This window comes from Apus apus, chromosome 10 (genome assembly GCF_020740795.1).
Source record: "Apus apus isolate bApuApu2 chromosome 10, bApuApu2.pri.cur, whole genome shotgun sequence".
Lineage (NCBI taxonomy): Eukaryota > Metazoa > Chordata > Aves > Apodiformes > Apodidae > Apus > Apus apus.
The window spans coordinates 3378866-3404567 of record NC_067291.1 but is presented as its reverse complement, the minus strand read 5'-3'; the positions used below and the strand labels follow the sequence as shown (position 1 = coordinate 3404567).

The 25702-nt window shown below is 49.6% G+C and overlaps 3 protein-coding genes across 5 annotated transcripts in view; 1 reads left to right on the top strand and 2 right to left on the bottom strand.

Annotated features, from left to right (window-relative positions):
- Nucleotides 1–8939, bottom strand: part of ETFA (electron transfer flavoprotein subunit alpha) — a 30644-nt gene extending 21705 nt beyond the window's left edge. The window contains exons 1-3 of the mRNA XM_051628659.1: nucleotides 8860–8939; nucleotides 1920–2069; nucleotides 52–133 (exon numbers count right to left, since the gene is read on the bottom strand). Of these exons, the coding sequence (XP_051484619.1) occupies nucleotides 52–133; nucleotides 1920–2069; nucleotides 8860–8898 (271 nt within the window). The 5' untranslated portion in view covers nucleotides 8899–8939. The remainder of the gene's footprint in view (nucleotides 1–51; nucleotides 134–1919; nucleotides 2070–8859) is intronic.
- A 10016-nt stretch (nucleotides 8940–18955) lies between these two features.
- Nucleotides 18956–21901, top strand: ISL2 (ISL LIM homeobox 2). Its single transcript, XM_051628308.1, has 6 exons — nucleotides 18956–19136; nucleotides 20006–20195; nucleotides 20364–20626; nucleotides 20742–21025; nucleotides 21121–21291; nucleotides 21405–21901. Exons 1-6 carry the CDS (start codon nucleotides 19079–19081, stop codon nucleotides 21519–21521), a joined length of 1083 nt encoding a protein of 360 aa, XP_051484268.1. The 5' UTR covers nucleotides 18956–19078; the 3' UTR covers nucleotides 21522–21901.
- A 1968-nt stretch (nucleotides 21902–23869) lies between these two features.
- The window catches only part of SCAPER (S-phase cyclin A associated protein in the ER), a 148749-nt gene continuing 146916 nt past the window's right edge, over nucleotides 23870–25702 (bottom strand). For all 3 annotated transcript variants that reach the window (XM_051628465.1, XM_051628468.1, XM_051628467.1), the window contains exon 32: nucleotides 23870–24324. In XM_051628465.1, coding sequence (XP_051484425.1) covers nucleotides 24230–24324 — 95 coding nt within the window. In that variant the 3' untranslated portion in view covers nucleotides 23870–24229. The remainder of the gene's footprint in view (nucleotides 24325–25702) is intronic.

Genomic DNA, 25702 nt, shown 5'->3' with positions numbered 1-25702 from the left:
CACAAACATAAATACCCTTTCTTTTGGACAAGAGGTAAGAACAACTCTCACCTGCTAGAAATCCCTTGTATACATCATGCTGAGCCACTAGAACTTTTGCAACACCCTGCACTTTGCTGACTTCTTGTGCTACCTAGGATTACAAACAAATTATTATTAGTTGGTGGTATAACATCACATGGAGTCTCCAACTAAACCCAGAGCCCCAAGGTGCTGGCACTGTAAACAAACAACAGGAGACAGTCCCTGCTGCACAACCAGAACACAAAAGTCCAGGTACTTCAAAATCAAAACAAACCTGATGGAACAAAATGCAGATCTTCTGACTCGCACCATAATGCCTTAGGGGATAATGACAACAGAATTTTTGTGAATAAAAAACTACAAAGCAAATATAGGAAAGTTTGCCTCCTGTGTGCAGGACAACACGGTGATCTCATGTTTTATTATAATAGCCGAAAACAATCACACTTGAGGATTATTGCTCAGCAATCTGAGAGAATCCTCAAGAAACCAGCCCTACTTGCTTTTAAATTGGGCCCTATCCACCACACTAGCATACAGGGCAAACACAAATGTACATCAATGTTAAGATCTTTGGCCAAATTTTAGGAGCAATCCTTTGTTTGCAGCTGACTCTTTGCCTACTGATGTGATATAGATTGTCAGTGCTGTGTTTATGCATTTTTTTCCTTTAAATTTAGAGAAGTGAAGCTTAAATGATAAAAGGCTTGCTGCAGATCAGAGAGAAGAGGACTGACAGCAGTGTCTGGAGACCACATGCACTGTCCCAGAACTAGTGTAGTTTTACTGAGTTTGCAGGGTATCGGTTTACCCTCAAAAATTAACAAGAGGAAATAAATAAAAGCTCCATAATAGCTGCCACAGAGTATTTGAGTAACTGGCTCTTTTCTCCTATCAATACAGATTTTTAGAAAGAAGCTTTGAAAAAACCCAAAACTTTCATTTTCTGTAAAGTACTTTTTCCCAACATGACAGACATTGCACACACCATATTCTTAATATTAAAAAAATAACAAAATATTCACAATCATTTTCTACTCTGCCAGTGCCAAAGATCAAGGAAACTGAAAGAAATATCAGGTATTTTTTTTTTTCTTGATTCAGATAAATATTTGTTTCCAGGTCTCCACCTTAAACACCTGGGTCTCAGCTTAGAAGAGGCAGTGAGGTTTTTTTCCCCTTATTTGAAATAGCTGCCGTAAGAACATCTGCTGCATGAGATACTGCAAACTGCCTTCAGAGTAACAGTTCATAAATGATAGCCTCGTATGAAAAATATTCAGCACAATTATTTGTATTTTATTGTTACTAAATATATTTTCTCCAGATTTTGCACGTTAAGACTAAAAAATGAGACTAACAACGCAACAGCTAATACACGAGAAATTTTTTTAGACAGGAGCGAAATGCTGATGTCAAGAAGCACTAATTTCAGAATTTTAGGTTGCAAACACTCTCACACTGCTACCAGCAGTTGACTAGTAAAAGCAAGATGCTCGGCAGCCCTATTTGTCACTGCTGTTTCATTTCTGCTGGTTTCCATTTGAACAGTGCAAGCTTCTTTCCGAGTTCTGTGTGATTCTTAGCACTGCAATATTCATCCTTCAGACTCTACAGGGAAGTCGTGTTTTAGAAGTTACTTGTCCTTTAGTCCTATAAAAATGTACTTGCTTAAGCTTTTAAAAACTGATGCTGATATTCTCCCTTGTTAAATGAAGTCTATACCCATATTTTCACTTCAGAAGAGAAGCAGCTCAAGCGCAGTACATTTCCAGCAGATTAGCAGTTCCTGGCACAGTTCCTCTCACTACAGATTATTTTTCAGGCTGACCGAGAGGCCACCAAGCGTTGTTTCTCTGCATTGAGTCTTTCATTCACATGAAAACAGCATTTACCTTGTCACAGCTGGTTCCAGCTACCAAACAAGAGACTTCACCTCCAAGTAGTTTTGCCGCAGTGATAGTATTTAGTGTAATGGGTGTAAGAGTTTCATTGTTGTGTTCCGCTATCACTAATGTACTCTGAAACCTCTGGAGCAGCGATGCCTTGAAAGAAAGAGAGAGAGAGGAGTTTCACACTTAGCCTTTAAGTAAAAGAAACTAGGACCATCCCATGCTTTAGAGAAAGTTACCCACCATAAACTGCAAAACACCAGTGTCAAACACAGTTAGGTAAATCTAGATGATTTCTATGAAGTGGAACACATACGGTCTTAAAAAAAGGGTACGAACTTGTTTGATTTCAGCAGATCGGTAACATGCTGTGCTTAAACTAAAGCTTCCTCAGGAAAATACTGAACAATATTAAGATAATCATTTTAATACACTACAGTGAAGCTCAGTTGACCAACTTATCCGAGTACCTTAAAGAGTGGAGATTAAACCAGCAAGACTAAGACACAAGGAAATCAAAAGTAGGAAATAAATATTTACTTGTTGGTTTATTTTGTTTGTTGCTTGGTTTTGGGGTTGGTTTTTTGTCATGTTTTGGGGGTTTTTTTGGTGGGTTGTTTTTTTGTTTGTGTGTTTGTTTGTTTGGGGTTTTTTTTGGGGGGGTATTGAGGTTTTTTTACTATAGGTTTTAGCCAAAATCTAGCTACTGAACTAACTTTTTTGACTTGCTATGTAGAAAGGCAAATTCTGTGCAGCAGCATTGTGACAACTAAGCAGCAAGGGCTCACAGCCTGCAAACACACTACAGAACTGCTGAACAGCAGCAGGTTTATTTTTTTGTTTCCCTTCAAAACATTTGACACTTGTTCACTTAAGTCTACTTAACTCCACAATTTAATGGAATTTAAATAATAACTTCAACCAATTCACCATCCACACACTGACTTTTAACGTCTAAAAAAGAACACAAAAGGGGGAAATAAAAAAAAAAAGGCAAAGACATGGAAAAAAAATATATTCTAAGCTCTCAGACTTTCTTCTCTAATTTTCAGGTGAAACTGGAAAAAGCATTATTCCTCCAAGACTAGTACTATGGTAGGGAAAGAACATTATCCTTCAAATCTGTGTTAATCCTACATAAAGCCTGAATCAAGACTCAAGTTACGATCAACGTTATACAGAACACAAAATACATTAATTATTATATACATCACTGAAGACTGCATAGCCAAATATTACTTTTTTCGACATATATTCTGACCCCATCTCCCTCCATACCAAATATGCACTTACCACTTAGAACCGGGAAAGAAAAGCTTCAGAAAATCTGAGACTAAAACTTGGATATGGACTTCAACCCCACAAAGCCTACCGACCTGCCAAACTTCACAAAGAGAAAGCAAGTCCCTCAGACTTGCTCGTAGCTAATCACAGTGTAAAAATACAAACTCAAAGACAAGTTTCTGCAGAATCAGGACTGTAATAGGTAATTTCAATTAAAACAGTAAGTATTCTTGTAAAAGTTCCCTGCATTTCATCTTCTATGCTTAAGGTTACTTGTTATGATTAAGGATTCCAAGATCGTTTGAACCCAATTCCCAGTAACAAAATATTTCTTGCCAATATAGATCAGACACTGTATTTTTTATTATCTTTCATACATAATTTGCAATAAAAATTATTAGTTTTTAGACACGGTTTGAAGAATAAATCCATGCTTTTGTGGCAAAAAGCCCATTTTTCCAATGATTTATAGACGTGTCACAGGGTAAAGTGGACGGTACTGCTCAAAGATTCTGAAGTTTTCCAATTTCTAAGAGGAAACTCAAGCTCTTTAAAGATTTCTTTTCCAAGAGCCTGGCTTGGCTCTAAGAAGCATACATTTTAAACATGCATTTAATTCTGACTATATTATGATCTTTTGCCTAAATAAGTTCTACACCACCAGAGGAGTTTGATATTCTGTTGCAATTCTACAAAAACTGAGAAATATTTTTTAGACAAAAAGAGCAATGGATGCTGCTTGAGCAGACTATTACAGCAGGATATTACAATATTAACTAGGTATTACTTCTAAACTGATAATCCCACATTTTATATGGGTACTGCACACCAGAAGGTCACTTTATGCCTATGTGCATGACACTTTTGAACACAAAGACAAGACCAAATTTAAAACAAATTATAAGTCACATTCTAGATCTTCAGTAAAAATCCTAGGTGACAAACAAGATTCCCACACAAATCTGAATTCTAATTCACTAACACATGTAATTTTTTATTTAATTTTTTTAAATCCAAAACAAAAGCAAATTTACTTTTTTTTTTTTTGTTATAATAAGGACTCTGCAGTAGAACCAGAGTCACATACTATCCTGAAAACTGAGAATCTACACGAGTCCATGAAAAGCACAGGTAGTTAGTTTGACGAAGTCACTTCGGCAGCCCATTATTTCACAGACATAACTTCTCCACCTGCACTTGGGCAGGATGTTTAATTTCAAGCCTGGATGAAATAGGAAGGCTGAGTATAAACCTAACCAGCTGGCAGTAAGACTAAACAGCACAAGAAATAAGACACTCAGAACAACCAAACTATGGAAAACAATGTCTTAAGAGGAAACGGCACTCGGCACTGGTGCCACAGAGGGCTGCTGGTGAAAACCAGGCTCTGAAAAATCAGGCTATCCAAAGAAATCAATCCTACAAACTTGAGCAACCAAGTGGCTTCTCAAGCACACCAGCATATTATTAAAACATCTGACAGGAACCAGGAGAAATGGAAATTTATTTCACATAGCCTTAGATTTAACTTGAAGTGAGGCACCTAGGTTTCCTCTACAGCGGAAGCATCTACATTTCCTCTCTGGTGGAAATTCCAGACAGTGATTCAATTTATACTAAAATAAACATTTATGAAGGAAAACCCTCTGGAGCTTCCAACTCCTCTCCTCCATCCCCAGCAGTTACCATAGAGAAAATCTGACCTCTGACTTCCAGATGTCGAAAAGTCAGTAAGATTAACCTAGATGTGCAGTATGCCACTTGCAAAATACCAAAGAACTTGCTCAATCTATCTTCTCAAGTTTCCCCAAAACATCTATCTGGTCCCCACCTGAGAAACTCAGCAATGTTTTCTGAGCTGAGTGGGAAACATTTTAGCACTATATCCAAAATCCTAGACCTCAGACAAAAGACTACTCACTTCTACTGTCCCAGACAACTGTTAGAAATCTGGGCATGCCCAGTATACGTGCACAGGTAAGCCCATGCATGAGGCAAACACCCCCCACATCCAAAGCACTCATTCCATTTGTGCAGCTGATCTGATTGCCTTTCACAACAACACCAACGCAAGCTGAAAACACGCTGGATCCTCAGCACACACAGGTCACCTGAACAGCACACAAGCAGGCCCAGAACTCCTTAAGTACAAATTTGCATCTAATATGCAACAAAATGTACTTATTAACAGCTGGGAAATCCCAGGCAATAGTGTTGCAACTCTTTGCTTGCTGCTTGGTGAGCCCAGGGAGCAGACAGACAGGTATCTCTGGCCCCTACAGCCAATAGTCAATAGCTGACTGCCTGCAGGCTGCTCCAAGGATGCTCCTTGCAACCAGGAATTACAAAATTGGCTCTGGAAGCAACACACATAGCAGGGCCAAGAACAAAAGATAGGACAAACAAGAAGTCTTTCCAGAATGCAAGAGCTTCAGTGGGTGTATTCTACATGCCCCTACGTCCCATATATGCATGAATGTAAAACTGGCTTCTAGAAAGTTCACCCTGGAAGCTGAACTTTGCCTTCCAAACTCTTCAAAGGCAAAAGCAAGGCAAAAAACCCCACAAGGCTAAAACACCTAATAACTGGACCCACAAAAGTATCCTTACAGCTTATTTTCTTGGCTGCAAAAACAAACTGGCTAGAAATAAAATTTTTAAAACTGCTTAATAGGAATTATGTATCTCACAGACACCAATTATCATGGGGCAAAATTCCCCATAACTGACTCAAGGAATTAGGAATTGGGCTATTACTGAAGACAACAGGTATATGCCTACACAATACCTAATTCTATTACTAAGCAGTCTTGTGGCTGCAAAGCTTAATTAAAAAAGAATATTTTTGGGAAGCTCAGCTAGAGGAGGGAGCTCTATCAGTAACTTTAAACTCCTCCACACAGATCTGGCTGCAGAAGGTCTAAGTAAGTTACTTAACTCCACGAAACACTAAATACAAAAACAGCACTAAAGGCACCTGAACTGAAAAGGACCTATAACTGCAGCCAAGTGCAGCAAAGACCAGCGAAAGCAATAAAGAAAATACTGATTAAAATATTTTTTTAGGAATCACAATAAAGATTTAAAATTGCAAAGGAATTGAAGCACCAATAAAAGACATAATACAGGAGAAACTTTTCCAGATATATCCCATGCAAAAAATTCATAAAAATCACAGGAAAAAAAGCTGTTTTGAAGCACAGGCAACACTACTGAAAGTGAACTCAAGATAAATACATTTTAAACATTAATAATATGAGCTTATCATCGACAACTGAAGGTTATATACAAAGTATTCCTTAACGCCACAAATGTAGCCCAGCACTTCCCAAGTACAGTGTTTTAGTCTACTGACCCTATTTACCTGAATTATCTCAGGCTAGAAAACACCAAAAAGAAACCCCCACGTGCATCATGAGACATATATGACTTGAATAAAGTCTGCCATTTTCACAAACACCAGGAAATTGAAAGCTCTGAACAAACCAACAGGAACTCTAAGACACAACAGCTGTGAAAACTGGATCCCCCCAAAACACTAAAAGCAAATGCCTATTTTGTAAGCCAAATCTAAAGCATCTCTTGATCCCAAAGAAACATACTGCAGAAGCAAATGCAGTTTTTATCCTATCTGGACCTTTAAAACAACAGCAGAAGCCTGAAATATTAAACAAAGCAAAATACTGTCCTTCAAGACAAAGCCACCAAAATTGAAGGCGCTGGCATTATAACCACCTACAGTCAACTCAGTCCCAAAGTGCTGTGCAATGCCTCAGAAAAAGAAAACAACACCACTGTGAAAAGGCAAAAAGGCAGACACTTATTTGATAAAAATTATAAAGAACAGAGAACACTAATGGAACATGCTATCTGGTTGCTGTTTCATAAAGGTAGAAATGCAAGACTTCAAAATGCCCTTTAAGTCTACAAGACAATCCTGATCAACACCCCTTTGTATCATTACAAGAGTGGAAGGGACCTCAAGAGCTCATACAAAATCACCCTTCATCAGATGCTAAGCAGCCATATCTACATTATTTTCAGTATCTAAGTTATTGTTAGTGTGTTCCAATTATGAAGACTCTCAGGCAACCTAATCCAAAAAACTTAATATCCTTTCAACCATAAAGGATTTCTTAATGTCTGCCTTAACTCTTCATAGCTATCTTACACAGCTTTCTTGCAATTAAGCCAACTGTTATTATTTTGTCATCCAAGGACTGGTGAATTGCTTTTTTTCCCCATCTCTGTGCCAATTTTGGGGGACTTACAGTCTCCTATTCCTCCTGAGCCCTCTCTTTTTTCCAGCCCTTCCTCATTACTCATACTTTACAGGTCTCACACATGCTCTTCTCCTCTAGACTCTTTTCACTCCTGGACTACACAAGTGTTAGCAGTGCTGAAATGGAGTTCGCTTTGCTTCTCTTGCAACCACAGACTGAAGAGGCACATAGTTTTATTGGTTTTATTTTATAAATGTATGAGTTTGGATGCATATGGCTGAAGAACAAGGAGCTGACCTCACATTTCCAGGACATGAAACTGAACGGCTCAGTGATCATAAAATTATTATTTACACAGCAGTATCATATGTCCAGAGATCATCAAGACCTTTGCTCTGGAAAGTTGACAGCCCAACAGTAACTGAAAGATGCCCATGATTACAACAGTTATAATTTTAGATAGGCTAAATCATATATGTACTGGTCTACCTTTGATCTTCTTCTAATACATTCTTAGTGCCTGAAACTGATTCATATATCCATAACTCCCGTTTTAGGAATTATGTAATACCTGTAAATGCCTTGGAGAGTTCAAAAATAAATGTGCAAATATAAATATGTTGTTTCTACAAGAGTTTCAGTGGATGGAGTGTCTTCTAGTGCACAGATCAAACAGATGCTGAGGGACATTTCATGAATCATCTACTCCAACTAACCTTGAGGTCACCTAGTCATTAAATCTGGTAACACAGACACCACGACACACCAAGCAGCAAAGGGCCTCCAGCCCTCCCCTAGCTCAGTAACATGAAGGTCAATGTGCAAAAGCAACAAGTGTTTCACATTAGCCTTGGCCCACAGATGGTGATCGTTAAAGCAATCAATTTCTGCTCATGCAGCTGAGAAACACCTAATTAAGCTCCGAAAACTCCAGAAAGCCTCTCTCCTTCAGTCACAAATATCTTTCCGACATTGAAACCGTTTTAACGAACTTAAAAAGAGATATTTTTTTTTTTTTTTTTTCAGTCGCACGAGGGTGGAAGCGAGCGAGCCCTCCGAGCCATGTACAGCTAACTTCTCCACCTCAGCTCTTCACACAGGCGAGCAGCTCCCAGCTGCTGCCCGCGGCGAGGCCCGCCGCCCCCACCCCACCCCCGGCACCCGCTAAGAAACCTCACAGTTCACAGCGGCGGGGCGGAGAAGCGAAGCGGAATCCAGCGCAGGAGCTCGTCCCCCGGCCGCTGCTGCCGGGCGGGCCGACGGCGGAGCCCCGCCCCGCGCCCCCTTTGCCCCGCCGGGCCCGGGCCCGCCCGGCAGGAGCGGGGGCAGGTCCCGCAGGTCCCGCAGGTCCCGCAGCCCCCTCAGCTCCCTCAGGCCCCCGAGCGCCGCTCGCGGCCGAAGGGGCGCGCGCCTCCCGCCCTGCCCGCCGCACTCACCGCGCGCGCCAGGCGCTGCGCCGCCACCGCCCGCAGCATGGCTCCCGCCGCCCCGCCGCGCGCCGCTCTCGCGAGAGCCGCCCCGCCCCGCCCCCTGATTGGCCGAGCGGCGGGCCAATCGGGAGCCCCCGGGGGGCGGGCGGCCCGGCCGCGCGCGCCGGCGGAGCCTGCGGGGAGGGGGGGGGGCGACGGGAGGACAGGGATGGGGGGACAGGGATGGGGGGGACACGGCGATGGGAGGACAGGGACGGGGGGACAGGGATGGGGGGGGGGACACGGCGATGGGAGGACAGGGATGGGGGGGGACACGGCGATGGGAGGACAGGGATGGGGGGACAGGGAGGACACGGCGACGGGAGGACAGCGATGGGGGGACAGGGACGGGGGGGACAGGGACGGGGGGGACACGGCGATGGGAGGACAGGGATGGGGGGACAGGGACGGGGGGGGACACGGCGACGGGAGGACAGGGATGGGGGGACAGGGAGGACACGGCGACGGGAGGACAGCGATGGGGGGACAGGGACGGGGGGGACACGGCGATGGGAGGACAGGGATGGGGGGACAGGGACGGGGGGGGACACGGCGACGGGAGGACAGGGATGGGGGGACACGGCGACGGGAGGACAGGGACGGGGGGGACACGGCGATGGGAGGACAGGGACGGGGGGGACACGGCGATGGTGGGGGGACACGGCGATGGGAGGACAGGGATGGGGGGGGACACGGCGATGGGAGGACAGGGATGGGGGGACAGGGAGGACACGGCGACGGGAGGACAGCGATGGGGGGACAGGGACGGGGGGACAGGGACGGGGGGGACACGGCGATGGGAGGACAGGGATGGGGGGGGGACACGGCGATGGGAGGACAGGGATGGGGGGACAGGGAGGACACGGCGACGGGAGGACAGCGATGGGGGGACAGGGACGGGGGGACAGGGACGGGGGGGACACGGCGATGGGAGGACAGGGATGGGGGGACAGGGACGGGGGGGGACACGGCGACGGGAGGACAGGGATGGGGGGACACGGCGACGGGAGGACAGGGACGGGGGGGACACGGCGACGGGAGGACAGGGACGGGGGGGACACGGCGATGGTGGGGGGACACGGCGACGGGGAGACAGGGCGATGGGGGGGATACGGCGATGGGAGGACAGGGATGGGGGGGGACACGGCGACGGGACACACCGCCCGGCTGCGGCTCTGCCCCACGGCGGGCCCGCCCCGAGCGCAGGGACAGGCACAGGCACGGAGAGCTCCTCCCGCGCGGCGGCGGGGCCAGCAGAGGTGCGGGACCCCAGGCAGGCCCGCAGCCCCGAGCCCTGCCAGGTCCGCCCGGCCGCGCGTCCCGGGACGCAGAAGCTGAGGAGGAGCCGCGGGGGCGAAGCGTGGTGGTGACAGCAGCTGGGGCCACTTGTCACGGTGCCACCCACCAGTTGTCCAAGCGACCTGACAGCTTCCAGGACCAGACAGGCAACACCAGCCCAGGACGGATTTACTGCTGCCTCACCCGCAGCCCTGCGGCTCGGCCCCGCAACGTCTCTGGGGAACAGCTCCTTTGCTCTGAATAGTTTATACATCTTTTTTAGTATTATTTATTATTCTTATTTCTCAGAACTCAAGCAAGACATTTTGTGCCTAACCCTTTCCACAGCACCAAGGTGACCCAGGGGCCAGGCTGGGACTTACTGTTTGTTTTTTCCATACCTCTGAATTTTTTTCCAGGTGGCAAGGAGACAGATTTTTTTTTATTTTTTTTTTAATCAATGAAACAAAATGTTTTGGGCCAAATTCACTGCTACTGTGTGTGCTGTGGCTCTCTGAAGACCTGGTGTCCCAGAGAAGCTGGCAGCTCCTGCCACACTGAAGTAACCAATCCCCCAGCCCTGGAGCTCACACAGATTTGGGATGTTCCCAGCCGACCTCCCATCCTGGAAATCATTAGCCACAAACACAGTTTCTTCTTTCCCCTACCAACGTGGTTTAGAGGGGAAAAACAAGCACCAACAAACCCCTGAACATTCACAGCCGTTGGACTGTTCTCCCAAGAAGGAGCAGTGATCTGCAGCGTGTCAGTGATTCGTTCTGCATTGCTGAGGCACCCGTAGAAAAGCAAGAGGCAAACTGATCAAAAAGGCTCTCTGGCTTTGCCACAGCCTTGGCATGGGATCATCTCTAAAATTGATTCTGCCACACAATTTTCACATCAGATGCCAAAAAGTACTACTGCTGTACAGCAAAAGCTAGCCAGCTCCAGCAACACAAGCATCTGAGCGGACAATTTACTTTGTCTCAAACCTCAAATGCCTCTATAATACAAGCAAAGCAGCTGAACTGCATATTCCAGCTCCCTGGCCCCTACCTAAACACCCCAAGCCCCGAGGGAGGGCTGTGGAGGGTAGAGCAAAACCCCTTCGAGGCCTGTGCCTGATTGCACAGATTGAAGTAGTTCCAGGGCTGCTCTTAAGTCTGCCCAGGCCTGGCTCCACCCTTCAGCCAGTCCCTCAGAAATGGAGAAAACAGAATGAGTGTTTGCAGCTCCTCTGCATCTCCTGGATTCAGCCAGTGACCTGGTTAAAAAAAAATAAATCATGAAGATGAAGGGAAGGATGGTTTTCCTGAAGTTACAGGACCCCTGAGATGGGTTTGAGAAGAGAATAATTGAAGCAGGTCATTTCTGCCAGTTTGAGAGGTAGTTACAGTGCAGCATAATGCTTCAGAGATACAGTTTTACACAATATAGAAATCCCTATCTGCACCCCAGGTAATCCAACAAAAGAAATAACAAAAGCAAAATTGGCATCAAAACAAGACAATCCTGGGCATGCTTAATTTGGCCATGATGTAGTTTTAATGGAGGTGTTTTACTCATTAAAGTCATGGCACGCAATTTCATAATCCTATTTTAAACTCCAAAACTGAGCTTCCAACACGCACATCTCATGGAATGAAATCTTAATAAAAAAGAAACACAAGAACACCCAAAAGCACAAAAACAAGCCCATCTCATTTGAGTTTGGTTTTAATACCTCAGACCAAAACAAAAGCCACTATCAAAATTGACCTAAATTGCATCATAGCTCAGAGCACATTGATCTCTTTACTACGTATCTTGCTTAAGAGCAGACATATTTTCATGAGCAGAGTGACATCACCACCCTTTAGGTCAGATTTCAAGGTGTAGTGTCACCAACCCAGAGACCTGACAGGCTTTTTATGACATTTTCTCTTTATAATTTTGATTCAAAACCTCAGCAACACTTCAGATGCACATAATCCTTATTGAAACTGGCTTGATGCGGATTATACCCTGCAGCACAAAGGAAGTCTTCATCACTTATGGCCAGTGTTTTAGGAGCTTGTAACTGTAATCAGGTAGGGATTATATCAGCATGATCCATATTAGCTGAACTGTGGCAAAAAGCTTTTTTTTTTCTATTTGACCTTCCCACCTAGGGCATGAAATTAATAAAAATGGTAAAACATGAAAGAAACAGGTTCCACTGAAGGAGGAGCCTCCATGGGAGGCAGAGGATAGTACTTTGTATTTTGAAAGAAAAATTACTCATTAATTAGCAGAAGCAGATCCTTGTATGGTGCATTGTTATCCAGGATTATTTCATTAGGATCTGCTGACCCAATTTCTGCATTGGAAAGGGAATTACATTTTTTCACTCTATTGGGAGGTGGAAAAAGGAAAAAAAAAAAAAATTCAATAACAAGGGTTACTCAAACTTCTAAAAATATGGTTGCAAACAAGAGCAGGTACCTGCACTGGTATCATGACAAAAGCCAAGTGAAACAAGAAGCATTACAAATATGCAATCACATCTCCACTAAAATCAGATTTTGGTTTCTCTAAAACACATAATTCCTAAATAAAACATATGGAATCCAGCTAATACAGCCTCATGACTAAGGGATTTAGTGGAGGACAGGAATTTTGTTATTACTGCTATGACAGTCCCCTCTGTCAGGGGTCATCCTTAGCTTACTCCTCCTGCAATTGCCCTGGGCATAGCTGACTCAGATCAATTAAAATTGCTTCATTTGGGAAGCTTCCCCAACACATGAAAGGATTCCCCTCCTAATCCGTCAAAATCCAATAACACTAAAGCAACTGCAACCTGCTTACAGCTCAGCAAGGTGCTCTGAGCCAACAGGCAGAACCCACAGCCCAGCACTGGATGGGTGGCAGCGAGGAGGGACAGGATAAAAGCCCATTTCAGAAGCAACAGCAGGACAGATCCCTGCTGCTGAAATATTTCATGCCCAGTTGCTGCAAGCTCACATGGCCAAAGTGTTTCAGCCATCCCCAGACATCGCCCATCCCCCTGCACCACCCCTTCCCCAGAAACACAAGACCCTCTGCACAGCATGGGACAACTCTCCCCAAAGTCCTGCCCTCTGCTCCTCATCCTCACTAGCACATAGGAGGGCCTTCATAACAAACCACCAGCAGAGGTGTGCTCAGTGCTCTGCCCAGACCACCTCACTAGACTCACCTGTCTGTCCCAGCTTAGCAGCCTCTCCCCAGGCCTTACAGCAGCCCTCTGAGAGGGGACAGGAGTCCTATTTCCAAAGTGGAGAACAGAAGAAAGAGCTCTCTCAAACCCACACCATATCAGGGACAACTCTTCTACTGATACTGAACCTACTGAACTACCACAGGCACATGTTTTCCCTTTCTTAAACACTCCTCTCTCCTTTGCTAATCATTTCCAGGTGCCAGTCAAGTAATTAGGGAGTCAGGGAGCAACATCACATTTGCTGCATATTCCTAGAAAAGGTCACTAGAGGAAGTAAAGAAGCCCCTTCTGCCAAAGTTACAGGTGAGAAGGGACCCCTCCCCCCATAACTTGCTGGAAGCAAAGGTTCCCTTGGAAAGCAGCTTATCCTGCCTGGGAGCAGTGGTGGTTTGTGCAGAGCTTTGCTCACCTGCTGGTGCAGACCCCCACCATGGGTGTTTGGCCACCTGCCTTGTCACTAATGGGAGATGCATGTAAAATTCTCTGCTGGGTTATAGCAGCATTATTTTTTAAATAGGTAGCTGCTTTTTCTGCACGTGACATACTGGAAAAGCATCCAAACGCCACTGTATTCCTGCTCCTGCCAGCCCTAGGCACTCGCCAGAGAAAGGGACAGGCAGAGCCTAAAATCCCCCCAAGGGGAACAGCCCTTTTCAGGCCTGAGCACTCCAGGGAGAGGGGCTTTTTCCTTTTTTCCTTCAGTATCAGTTCAGGGAATAACACTTCAGTGCTAAGAACAGCAGCAGCTTCAATATGCCTCTCTTTTCTGTGCTTTGGGAACTGCTTGATTTTTTTGTATTTTTATTGCAAAGCCTGTGGAGAGAGGAGCAACTTCTGGTGAAGCCACTTGCAGCTTGTGCCACCTGGTGACGAAGGCTAATGCACCTCTGCTTGCCCCTTCACAAAGTCTGAGATGCTGTAACTTACCCATTGCCTTTAATCTCACAGCTAATGGCATAACAAGATCCAGCAGCTGGGGGTTGAACCTAAAATGTACACTTAATTTGCCATCTCCATGAAAGTAGTTACCAAGCAGGATGGCCTTGGAGGGAGTGGGGCAGCCTCTCCCACCCTGGCAGGCTACACCAAGACCAGATTCATCTCTGGGAGACATGACTGAGGTCAACCATAAATTAACAGGCTCACTGCGAGGGGAAAACATAATGACAGTGGGTCCAGTTGCATGGTCTGGTATGAGGGAGGCCAGATGAGATGGGCCAATGAGTCCTTTCTGTGCCCATGAACTTTCTGAATCCTGCTTATCCGGAGGGGAAAAAATGGCAAGGGCTCCCTTTGCCATTTCACCATGGCTGATTCTTAATCAATAGCAGGGCTGGCAGTAGCTCTTGTGCAATACCACTTTCCCCAGAGCTGGGCCCTCTTCCCCTGCAATGCTCCCAACCCCTGCTGGTCTCAGAAGAATTGAGCCCAAAGCTCCACATAGCAATTCAAATGCATCACCAGACATTAGGCCACCGGGTTAACCACTGTTTAATTTCGTCACATTTGTTTGTGAGTTATGTACGTGCCTTTCTTTTGTCAACATCTCCTTTTAAAAAGGATATTGATTTTGTTTTCAAAGGCTCTCAAAAATAAAATGAATGACTACATTCTAAGGAAGAGTCATTTTCTCAACAGCTGTAAATAATTTATTGTTCGCAACCCACCCAGATCAAAAGATACTTCATCAACTGATGTGGCAAAATCTGGTGCAAGCTGCATTTCTATTATCTCAGATCCAATTAACCATTTGGAGCAGACTAAAACATAACTAGATCAATCCAGAATCAGATTAATATCCAATCCATAATCACATTAATCACAATCTGTCCATAATTAGCCATCAGATAATCCCATTGGACAGGAGGTGACATGCAGTATCCCATTATCTCATTAATTATCTATTTTCAGTATCAGACATTGTCCCCAAACACAAGCAAATGTTTTTTAAAGAAAAAATGGACAGGGAATTCTCCTTTTGCTACATCCTCCCCCTTGAAGCCCCCAATGGTTCATAGTTGGAGTTTTACAACATTTCTTTGTTTTTACACATTCTGTTAGAACCAAGAGCCGTTTTTCTTCAGACATGTGATCTTTTTAAATAAAATATTATTATCTTAGGAAGATGGATAAATAAAACATTTGTTTCATGTGAACAAGTTTATGAAATAAAAGAAAACCCTTCATCAAAGGTTTTAATGGTGACATGATAACAATAGCTTTGCAATGCTAAATCTTATTTGCAGATGGTTCCTGGCCTTTTTTGTAATGTAAGTGAAATTGTGTTCCATCTGTTTTAATTTTATAATGGACTTAATCCACGGCTGGCTCTAAAAGAATCAGCATTTACAGCCTTTGCAATCTGCTGCAAACTAAAAAATTGTTACCGTTTCCCCGTTCTAGAGGGAACTTGTATTTCTGTTTGGAAGTGAAAACCAAAGAGTTGCTCTGCAGAGCGGGAAGCGCTGTTAGCCGGCCTCACCCTGAGGCCAGGCAGCCCCTTCCAGCTCTTGCACCAAATCCAACCAGAATTGCCCCTAAAATGGTCAGAAACTCTGGACAATGGGTGGAGGAGAGCAAAGAGTAATTGTTGTGACAGGAGAGATTGCATTTGGTATTGACTAGCAAATGCTTCCAGCATTTGCAAGCAACCTGGAAGCGGTTTTCCAGAGGTCCCTCCTGGCCTGAATTATTCTGTCGTTTTACTATTTGCTTTGCCACAAACACACACATACTCTCCCCAAAACGAACCAACAATTAACCTCTTTGTAAAATGTGGTGGTATCAGGCTGGTTTTGTGCCTCTCAACATGACCTGTCATCATTTTAAAGTTTTTCATACATCACCTTGCAGAGGTTCAGGGCTTTCAGCATTTCCCTGGCAAGTCCTTTTTAGGGGGTTTCTGCTAACCTGCCCTTGCAGCACTGCCCACCCCCTTCCTACCTGCCCCACATGAACTGAGCCCAGCCCCAGCGTGCCTGCCTGGTGCCAGCACACTGCCCTGCACTGACACAGGTGTGCCTGCAGCACAGCTTTGCAACAGTTTGGAGAAGTCTGGCTGGCTCTCCTGGAACCTTTCCTATTCCTAAGCTGGTGGGAGGTTTGGGATAGCAGCAAGGACCCTGCCCTGGAGTGAGAAAAGGGGTGATGCAACATTAAGCGTCCCTGCCAAGCTGCTGAATTCTTAGACGTGTCTCATTCTCCTATCACTGACATTTTATTTTTGCATTTTATTGTTAACATATGCAGATACTGACTCACTCAGGACTCTGTGGATTCCGGCTCAGGCTGAAGTCATTCTTCTGCATCCCCTTCCCTGCCAGGCACCCAGGCATGGACAGGACAACCCGTACCACCCCAGTGCTGTGGAGGCTCCCATCACCTGTCCCACAGGGTCACCTCGGTTTGAAGAGCCACTCATACTTTTCCACTGCCATTCACACCACTCACCTCCCAGTTCAGCTCTGCTGCTGGCAAACGAGCCATGCTAATGGCAGACAGCAGTCAGACCACAAACCCTGACAGGTGCCATGGCCACCCCACCACTGCCACACGAGCAGGGGACAGGTGAGCTCACCCTGCCCTGAGGACACCACAGCCACCCTGCACCTCTGCACACACAGGGACAGGCAGGGAAGCCAGAATCCCCTGGTGACAACACATGCCCCTGCTGAGGTGGGTGCCCCAAACACCATCCTGCTTCCCTTCTTAACTTAAACATTCCCTTTCAACATTTGAGATTCTCAAAGAGAAGGCTCCAGAGAGACCTTATAGCACCTTCCAGTACTTGAAAGGGGCCTACAGGAAAGCTGGGGAGGGGCTTCTCATCAGAGAAGATAGTGATAGGACAAGGGGTGATGGTTTTAAACAGAGAGAGGTGAGATTTAGGTTAGATATTAGGAAGAAATTATTCACTATAGGGGTGGTGAGGAACTGGAATGGGTTGCCCAGGAAGGTTGTTGATGCCCCATCCCTGGAGGTTTTTAAGGCCAGGTTGGACGAGGTTTTGTGCAACCTGATCTAGTGGTTCCCTGCTCATGGCAGGGGGGTTGGAACTTTATGACCTTTAAGGTCTCTTCCAACCTTAATGATTCTATGATTCAAAGGCGTGGCAGGGGCTGGGGACAGGCTGGGGAGAGTGAGTCAAATAGTCAAGCAACAGTTATGCAAATCCTCATCTCCCCCTCAACTTCTGGGGTTTCATCCCTACAGGGTGCCTGCCTCATACAAAAAAACAAATGCTTCAGCTGGAAAACCCATCCTGCCTCCTTCCTCCAAGCACAATATGCACAGCCTGCCCTTCCTGACCCAAAATGTAAAGTGACCGCGTCCTTTCTGAGCTGCACAGGTGGGTCTATGCCTGTCGAATTCCATGTGTAAAATTCAAAAGGTGATTGCATGGGAGGAAGGACAGGACCAGAGCCCCAAGACAGAAGCAATCGCAATTCCAGCATGGATAAGCTTTTATGGACCATTTGAGCTACTCGTGCCGCTGTGCTGAGAAGTCTTGGGGAATTTAAAACTGAACAAAAGGCCGCTGAAGTGCTCTCCTTATTTTTCTGCTAATGCACAGGAAGCCCATGGAGACTGGGGGATAAACGGAGCAAAAATGGACAGAAGTGATAAACAAGCAAGAAGAGGTTTCACTGCAGGAGCAGCCCGCGATCAGGTGCATGAAAATGCAGTAAAATACTATTTTTTCCTCCAATTTCAACTCATCACACGGCTGCTGCCCGGGACGGCCGCCCAGACGACGCCGGCGGTCCCATTCTTTCCGCGCACGCCCCTCCGCAGGGAATCGCCCCGGGGGCGCGCAGCCTTAAGCTGGCATCCACTGCGGACTCCCTTTCGGACCGCCGCGGGGATGCGCGTCGGCGCAGCGCCGGGAACGGTCCCACCGCGCACACCGGCGAGCGCTCGCCTGAGAGACGCCGAGATGCGGGGAAACGGGACAACGAAATAGCGGGCGAAAGGGAGGGGAGAGTACAGAAAGAGGAAAACAAACGAAGGGGAAAGAAAAAAAAAAAAAAAAAAAAAAAGGCTAAATAAAATCCAAGCAAAAGAACAGGAGAAACACGGGGGGAAATGCTAAAATGAATCTCCATGTCCTCGGGCTGCAGATGCCGCAGGAGCCTCCGCGAAAGGGACGGGACGTACGGAGCAGGGCAGCGCGCCAGGCGCCGGGAGTGTCCCGCGGGTGGCCGCAGCTGCCCGGTGGGTCCCGCAGCTGCCCGGTGGGTCCCGCAGCTGCCCGGTGGGTCCCGCGGCTGCCCGCAGCGCCGGGCGCGGAAGCGCGCACCCTGTGTCTCCGCGAAGGAGTTTCTCCTGCGGCGCACAGGTCACCCCCGCCCCGTCCGTCGAGCTATGCCACGCCGGGCTCCCGTGGGGCGTCCCGGGGACTCCGCGCCGCTCCGCACCCCGCCGCGCGCCCATTGTTCCCCACGGCCAATCCGCGGGCGCCCTCCCCGTGGCTGCCAATCGCCTCTGGGGGCCGCGCGGTGAGGTCAGCGCCGCCCCCGCCCCTCCGCTCCCCCCGCGGCCGGTGCGCGCTGACATCACGGCGCGGCCCGGCGGGGCGGGCCCGGGGGGGCGGGCGCGGCCCCCGCCCCGCGCGGAGCGGTAGTGGTGGAGCGGCGGCGCCGCATCCCGCACCGCGCATCGCAGCCGGTGCGCAGCGCCGCCCGCATGGTGGACATCCTCCTCCCGCGGCCGCTCCCGGGCGCCATGGGGGAGCCCGCCAAGAGTAAGTGCGGGGCGGGCGGGAGGGCGCGAGGCGATGCAGGGCCGGGCTCTGCGCCGCCGCTGCCGTCGGGAGCGGTGACAGCGCCGGGAAGGGCTGCGGCAGCGCGCTCGGCCCGTGGCATTGCGAGTGCCGCTACTCCCGTTCGTGCCCGGCGCTCCCGGTCCCCGCCGGACGCGTTCCTTACCGAATGCCTGTCCTCCCGTCTGGCCGCGCCGTGGATCTCATTTCGTCCTGCTGGTTCCGTTCCTTTCTCCCCTTCCCTCTTCCTCTGCTCGTGTTACCGTTTTTCATCCTTTGTCTTTTTCCATGTGTCTGTCTGCTTTTTTAAAATTTATTTATCTTTCCGTTTATATTTATATCCTTCTCTTTCTGTCCTCCTGTTTTTGTTTGGGTTTATTTCTCTTTCTCTCCGATTGCTTGTCTCTTACTGTTTTCATTGGTCCATGTCCCCGTTTCATCAGTGTCTTTTTTTTTTTTTTTTTTCACTGGTTTTGTTTCTCTTTCGGTCATTCCGGTTTTATTTCTTTTTCTTCCTTTCACTTTTTCCTCAGCTTTTCTTTTAGTGTTTCTGCGTTTCTGCTTTTATTTCCTTCTCCAAAATGGTGTCCCTGTTTTTACGCATTTATTTCTTTCAATCAACTTTTTGGGTTGTGGGTTGGTTTTTGTTTTAAATTTCTGTCTGTAGTTATTTCTTTCGTTTTGTGTTTCCATCCTTCCTTTCTTTCCGTATTTCTGTCTTCATTTCTCTTTCATCCTATTTAAAGGGGGGAAAAAAAAAAAGGGGGAAAATGTAAGAATAAGGGAAAAGTGTCTTTCCCTAATTCCTGGCCCGTCGCTGTCCCTGACCGTGCCCCGCTCGCTCTCGGCAGGGCGGCCGGGGCTGGCCCTGTGCGCGGGCTGCGGGGGCCGCATCCAGGACCCCTTCCTCCTGCGGGTGTCTCCGGACCTGGAGTGGCACGTCGCCTGCCTCAAGTGCGCCGAGTGCGGGCAGCCCCTGGACGAGACCTGCACATGCTTCCTGCGCGACGGCAAGGCCTACTGCAAGCGGGACTACAGCAGGTGACCCCGAAAGCGCAGACGCTCGTTAAAAATATAACCAAACAAAAAAAGCGCGCAAAAAGCCCCTTAGAGCCCCCGAATTTCCCTCTAACGAAATCCTGGCTCTCGGCCGCCGCCCGGAGCTGTCCCGACACCCGTGGGCGCTGACGGCGCCTCGCGTCTCCGCAGGCTTTTCGGCGTCAAGTGCGCGCAGTGCCGGGCGGCCTTCAGCAGCAGCGACCTGGTGATGCGCGCCCGCGACCACGTCTACCACCTGGAGTGTTTCCGCTGCGCAGCCTGCGGCCGCCAGCTCCTGCCCGGAGACCAGTTCTGCCTGCGGGAGCGCGACCTGCTCTGCCGCGCCGACCACGGGCCGCCCCCCGACGGCACCGCCGCCCGCCGCCCCAGCAGCCCCGCGCTGCCGCCGCCCGCCGCCGCCCCGCACCTCGCAGGTACCGGCTCCCCTTCGGGGCGGGCGGCGGAGGTCGGGGGGTGGGGGGAAGCAGGGGGAACTGCGGCGGGCGAGCGGGCGGCGCTGACGGTGCGTGCCCTCCCCGCCCGCCGCAGAACCGGTGCCCGGGCGGCCGCCCGCCCCGCGGCCACCGGCGCACAAGGCGGCGGAGAAGACCACCCGCGTGCGGACGGTGCTGAACGAGAAGCAGCTGCACACGCTGCGGACCTGCTACGCCGCCAACCCGCGCCCCGACGCCCTGATGAAGGAGCAGCTAGTGGAGATGACAGGGCTCAGCCCCCGCGTCATCCGCGTCTGGTTCCAGAACAAGCGCTGCAAGGACAAGAAGAAGTCCATCCTCATGAAGCAGCTCCAACAGCAGCAGCACAGCGACAAGACGGTGAGCGCCCATCCGCTCCGCCGGGGAGGGAGGTGGGGGGACGTGGTGGGGGGGGGCTCGGACGGCAGCCGCGCTAAAGCCCCGTGTGCCCGCAGAGCCTGCAGGGCCTGACCGGGACGCCGCTGGTGGCCGGCAGCCCCATCCGCCACGAGAGCGCCGTGCAGGGCAGCGCCGTGGAGGTCCAGACCTACCAGCCGCCCTGGAAGGCGCTCAGCGAGTTCGCCCTGCAGAGCGACCTGGAGCAGCCCGCCGCCTTCCAGCAGCTGGTGAGCCCCGTCGGGCCGCGGGGACCGGCAGGCTCCGGCCGCCGGGCCGGGCGCTGTGGGAGGGGATGCGGGGGGGACACCGCGCCGGGCCCTCACTACCGCTGCTCCCCCAGGTCTCCTTCTCCGAGTCCGGCTCCTTGGGCACCTCCTCCGGCAGCGACGTGACATCGCTGTCCTCCCAGCTCCCCGACACCCCCAACAGCATGGTGCCCAGCCCGGCCGAGACGTGAGGCGGCCCGGCCGCCCGCCGCCGCGGGACTTCCGCATGCCTGCGCTCCCTGCATGAGACACCCGGCCCCGGGCCGCTCCCAGAGCGTCGGACAAACGCCTTTGTTTTTTAATTATTCTTATTTAAAAACAAACAAAAAAATATCTTATTGACGGCCAAAAAACCACCGGGATCCTCGCTGCCTTCACCAGACCGGAGACAGAGCCCCCGCCCTGGTTATTTCGTTGTTTTGGGTTTTTTCCCTGCGGATTTCGATGTTTCTTTTTCCCAAAGAAACGCGGATTTTCCCAATGGAGCCCGGCATGGTGACAGGCTGCCTCGCCCACCGCTTGCGCTGGGGACGGCTTTTCTTCCCTTTTTGGAAGGGAAAAAAGAGGAAAAAAACACAAACACAAAACCAAAAAACGAACGGGGGAGAGACTCCCCCGGCGTGCGCGCCTTCCCGCGGCCGCGGAGCCGGCCTGGCCCTAACTCCACGGAGCCGCGTCTCCAGCCTCATCTCACGCCGATGCCTCGCCCGGGCCGCCGCGCCCGGCCCCGCACGATCAAAGGAGAAACGGGACTTTTAAACGGGAAAACCAGTACTAATAACCTTAAATTATCAGTGGACGGAGGACGGATTGTTTGAGCCTTTAACGAACAAAAGTAAGTTATTGTTATTTATTGTCAGAGTCAGCTGTTGAATAGTGGGATTAAATATTTTGGGCTTAATAAAAAAAAAAAAAAAAAAAGAGAGGAGAAAAAAAAAAAAAAAAGGGTCGAAACGAATACAGGGGCGGGAGAGCGGCGGCGGGGCCGCCCGGGTCGGGGCGCGGAGCGGGGCACAGGTCGGGACGGACGCAACCCCGGCTTGGGCGGTTCGGCCTCCCCGCACCGCGCTAATCGGCTTTCCCGCCCGCGGCCGCGTATTTATAGCCGGGGAGGCGGAGCGCAGGTTCCACATTTCCGAGCAGCCCCCGGGGCTCGGCCCAGGTTGTGCCCGCACCTGCCGCGGTGCGGGGCGGCCTGGCCTCCTCCCGAGGGCGGCGGGGGCTGTCCCGGGGCGGCGGCGGCCGGGCGAGCCGTCCCCCGCCCGTGTCCATCCCCCAGTCTAGACGCAGGCGGCGGCTCCTTATCTGCCTTCGGCATCACCTGGGAGCGCGGCGGGGCCCGGCCTGGCGCCCCCGGCTCCCGCTTACCTCCCGTTACCCGGCGGGATCGCAGGCCGGAGCAGCTTTACACCAGGGCGAGCCGCTCCCGATCCCCATCTCCCCATCCCCATCTCCATCTCCCCAGCCCCATCTCCCCACGCCTTCGGGCGGGGAGGAGGCGAACTGCGCCCCACCAGAGCCCCCACAGGCTGCCAGGGGATGGGCAGCGCGCTGCCGGGGTGGCGACGGCTCCAACACGCTGCGGGGCTGAGGTGGCGAGTGCGCGGGGCCCGTCTTCCCCGGGCGCGGTCGCCCTACCGCTGCCGTCGGGGAGCAGGGAAAGCCCGGGCCCCGGCGGGCGGGGCGGGGGGGCCGCCTCAGCCGGGAGCTTCTCAGCTGCCGCCGGGGCGGGCGGCCCCCTGGCCCAGGGACAGGTGGGAAGGGGGTCTCCCGGTCTCCCTCCCCCCCCCGCTGCGGGGCCCACCATCGTTACCTGGCTCCGTCCGGGCCGGCTTTCAGGTCCCTGCGTTCCCTCGGGCCTAGGTTGAAGCGGTTTCCGCCAGCGGGGAGCGGAGCCGCGCGCGGGCCGCACGATCGCCTCAGCGCAGGCGGCCGGGGCCCGAGCCGCCCGCGGAGCCCCCGCTCTCCCCCCGGGCGGCGCGGCGGCCTCGCCGGGGTTTCGGCCGCCAGCTCAAGTGCGGGCCGGGCCGGGTTTGGCGTCGGGGGCCGCGGTTCGGGGTCCGGTTCGGAGCGGCGGCAGGTCCCGGTGCCGGTGGCCGCGGCCCGGGCTCAGCGCAGCCCCGCGCGCCGGCCGCGAGGCAGCCTGGTTCCCGCCGCGCCTCGCGCCGCCGGGCGGGCGCGCGGGGCCTCCGGCCGGAGGGAGCCGAACGGGGCCGAGAGCGGCCGGGCTGAGGGGCCGGCTCTGCCGCGCGGGACCGGCACCGGCAGGAGAACAGCACCGGGCCGAGACGAGAGCTTATTAAAGTCTTACCGAAACGCTAAACGTCTGTGTGGTTTAAGAAATCCCTGTTCCGTGACTGAGCCCAAATCACCAACGAATTACAAACGAACTTTTCCTCAGAGCCAAATCCGACAAATTCTTGAGACTTTTCAGTAACCAGCAAGACAGCTTAGGAGTCTTTTTTTCATATATATTATTTCCCCGAGCCCTGTGATGCTCTTGGTTAATTCAAACACACCAATACTGGTAACTTAGAAGTCACACTACAAGCAGAATAAGTTATTTTTATTACAAGATATATAGAACATGTTTTTTTTTTCTCTCTTCGCAACCTTATTTCAACAGTTTTGCAGTGCAAGTACCAGCACGTCACAGGGTAGAAACCACCCGACTCATGACACAGGATACGCGAAGGAAATAAACTCAAAATTATCAAAATTACAAAACAGAACTTGAAAGTATCTACAGTACTTAGGATATAAATAGTGCAAATTATATATCTACAGCATAAGTACTTAAGAGTATCAAAAACTTTTTGGAAGAGCCTTTTGAAAGAAAGTAGTCAGCAGGAAGTGGTCAGCGTGAGGATGTTAGGGAATTTAAAACCAAATCCAACACTTATTTTTTCAAGAAGAATTGTCGAGCTTCTTCCCAGGACTGGCGGGGGAATCTGTTGGACAGCTCAAGATAATCTTGAGAACTGAACGATTTTTCTGTTGAAGACAGAACATAAAATTACCAAGTTATTCTCTCTTAAGATGGCAATAAAACAAGAATTAATGAACGTGTGGCCCATTCGAGATGCTCCTAGTCCTTGACTTCCCTCCCCCTCCCCAAAAATTCTCAGCCACGGGGTGACACTTCTGTGGAGCTCTGGATGTTGAGGCTTGGCTTTTAAAATGGGGGCAGAGGGCTCTGATGAGCAACATTTTTAAGCTTTTTAAAAGATTTTTAAGATTTTAAGGGTCAGGCTCTCTGCTTTATGCATCGGAACACTGGACATCTTTACACACTTCATGTCCTCAGACCCACTGGAGACCAAGTCAGCCTCCTTCAATTTTGGGCAGCCTCTGTGACATTCCCTCTGCTGAGCAGCTTCTTTTCCAACAAAGGGCTGAGGAGGAGTTGTGCTCCCTGGTTCCCCCAAAGCTCACAGCACAGTTACAAGAGCAGCTTTTACTCCTACGAGTACTCCTGGTGAGGTGAACGGGGCCACACGTGTGTGCACGGGCTTGTGGGGTTCAACTCAGCACCCAGCAATGGAGCTTGTCCTTCTGGGTTTTATTCTGAGCAGTGCTATTGTCCCTGTTTGGTTTTTTGGGGACACTGCCCTACACATTCAAGTGATATAACAGATAAAAATAATCCTGCTTACACGATCATTAAGTCAGCTTTTTGCAACAGGGGAATGTTTAGAAATCACACTCGCATGTCATCACATAGTCATCTTTGTTTAAAAGTTCATTCAGTTTGAATAATGAAAACAAAAAGCAAGCTTTCCACTTGGATTTTAAATGTTTTTTGAGCAGATTCTCATGCAAACAAAATCCTGGAAAGTTTGTGCTCAGAGGCACAAGGGCACGAAGTTGCTTCAGCTGAAGAGGTATAACGTTGACAGTAAAAATCTCCATAAATTTATGTTAATTTTGTATTTTATAATTTAAACATAATGCTTATGGTTCAGACCTAAAATTGCTCATCTGCCAAGCATTCAGCAAAATGGTGGTGGATTTCTGCTTGCTGTTAGGGAGAAACAACTGTCTGAGCAACACACTTTAGGCAAAATACGAGCGACTCACGACCAGGTTCCCACCACGATACTTGAATTTCAGATGTGTTTAACAAGCAGTAGCCATCTTAGCTGAGAACCTTTCAAACATTTAGCCTCGAGAGGTTAACTGCATTTTACACAGTATTTATAACAACTGAAGGGCAAAAAAATAATGGCAACTCTTTTGCAAGCTGACAAACTATGGGATAATTACAGGATGGTGTTTTACTCATTTTTGGCACCCAGGTGTATTGGCAGGGCTGCGTGACTTCTGCAACCTAAAACCTTTAAAGGTGGCCTTTGTGACAGCTAATTAAATA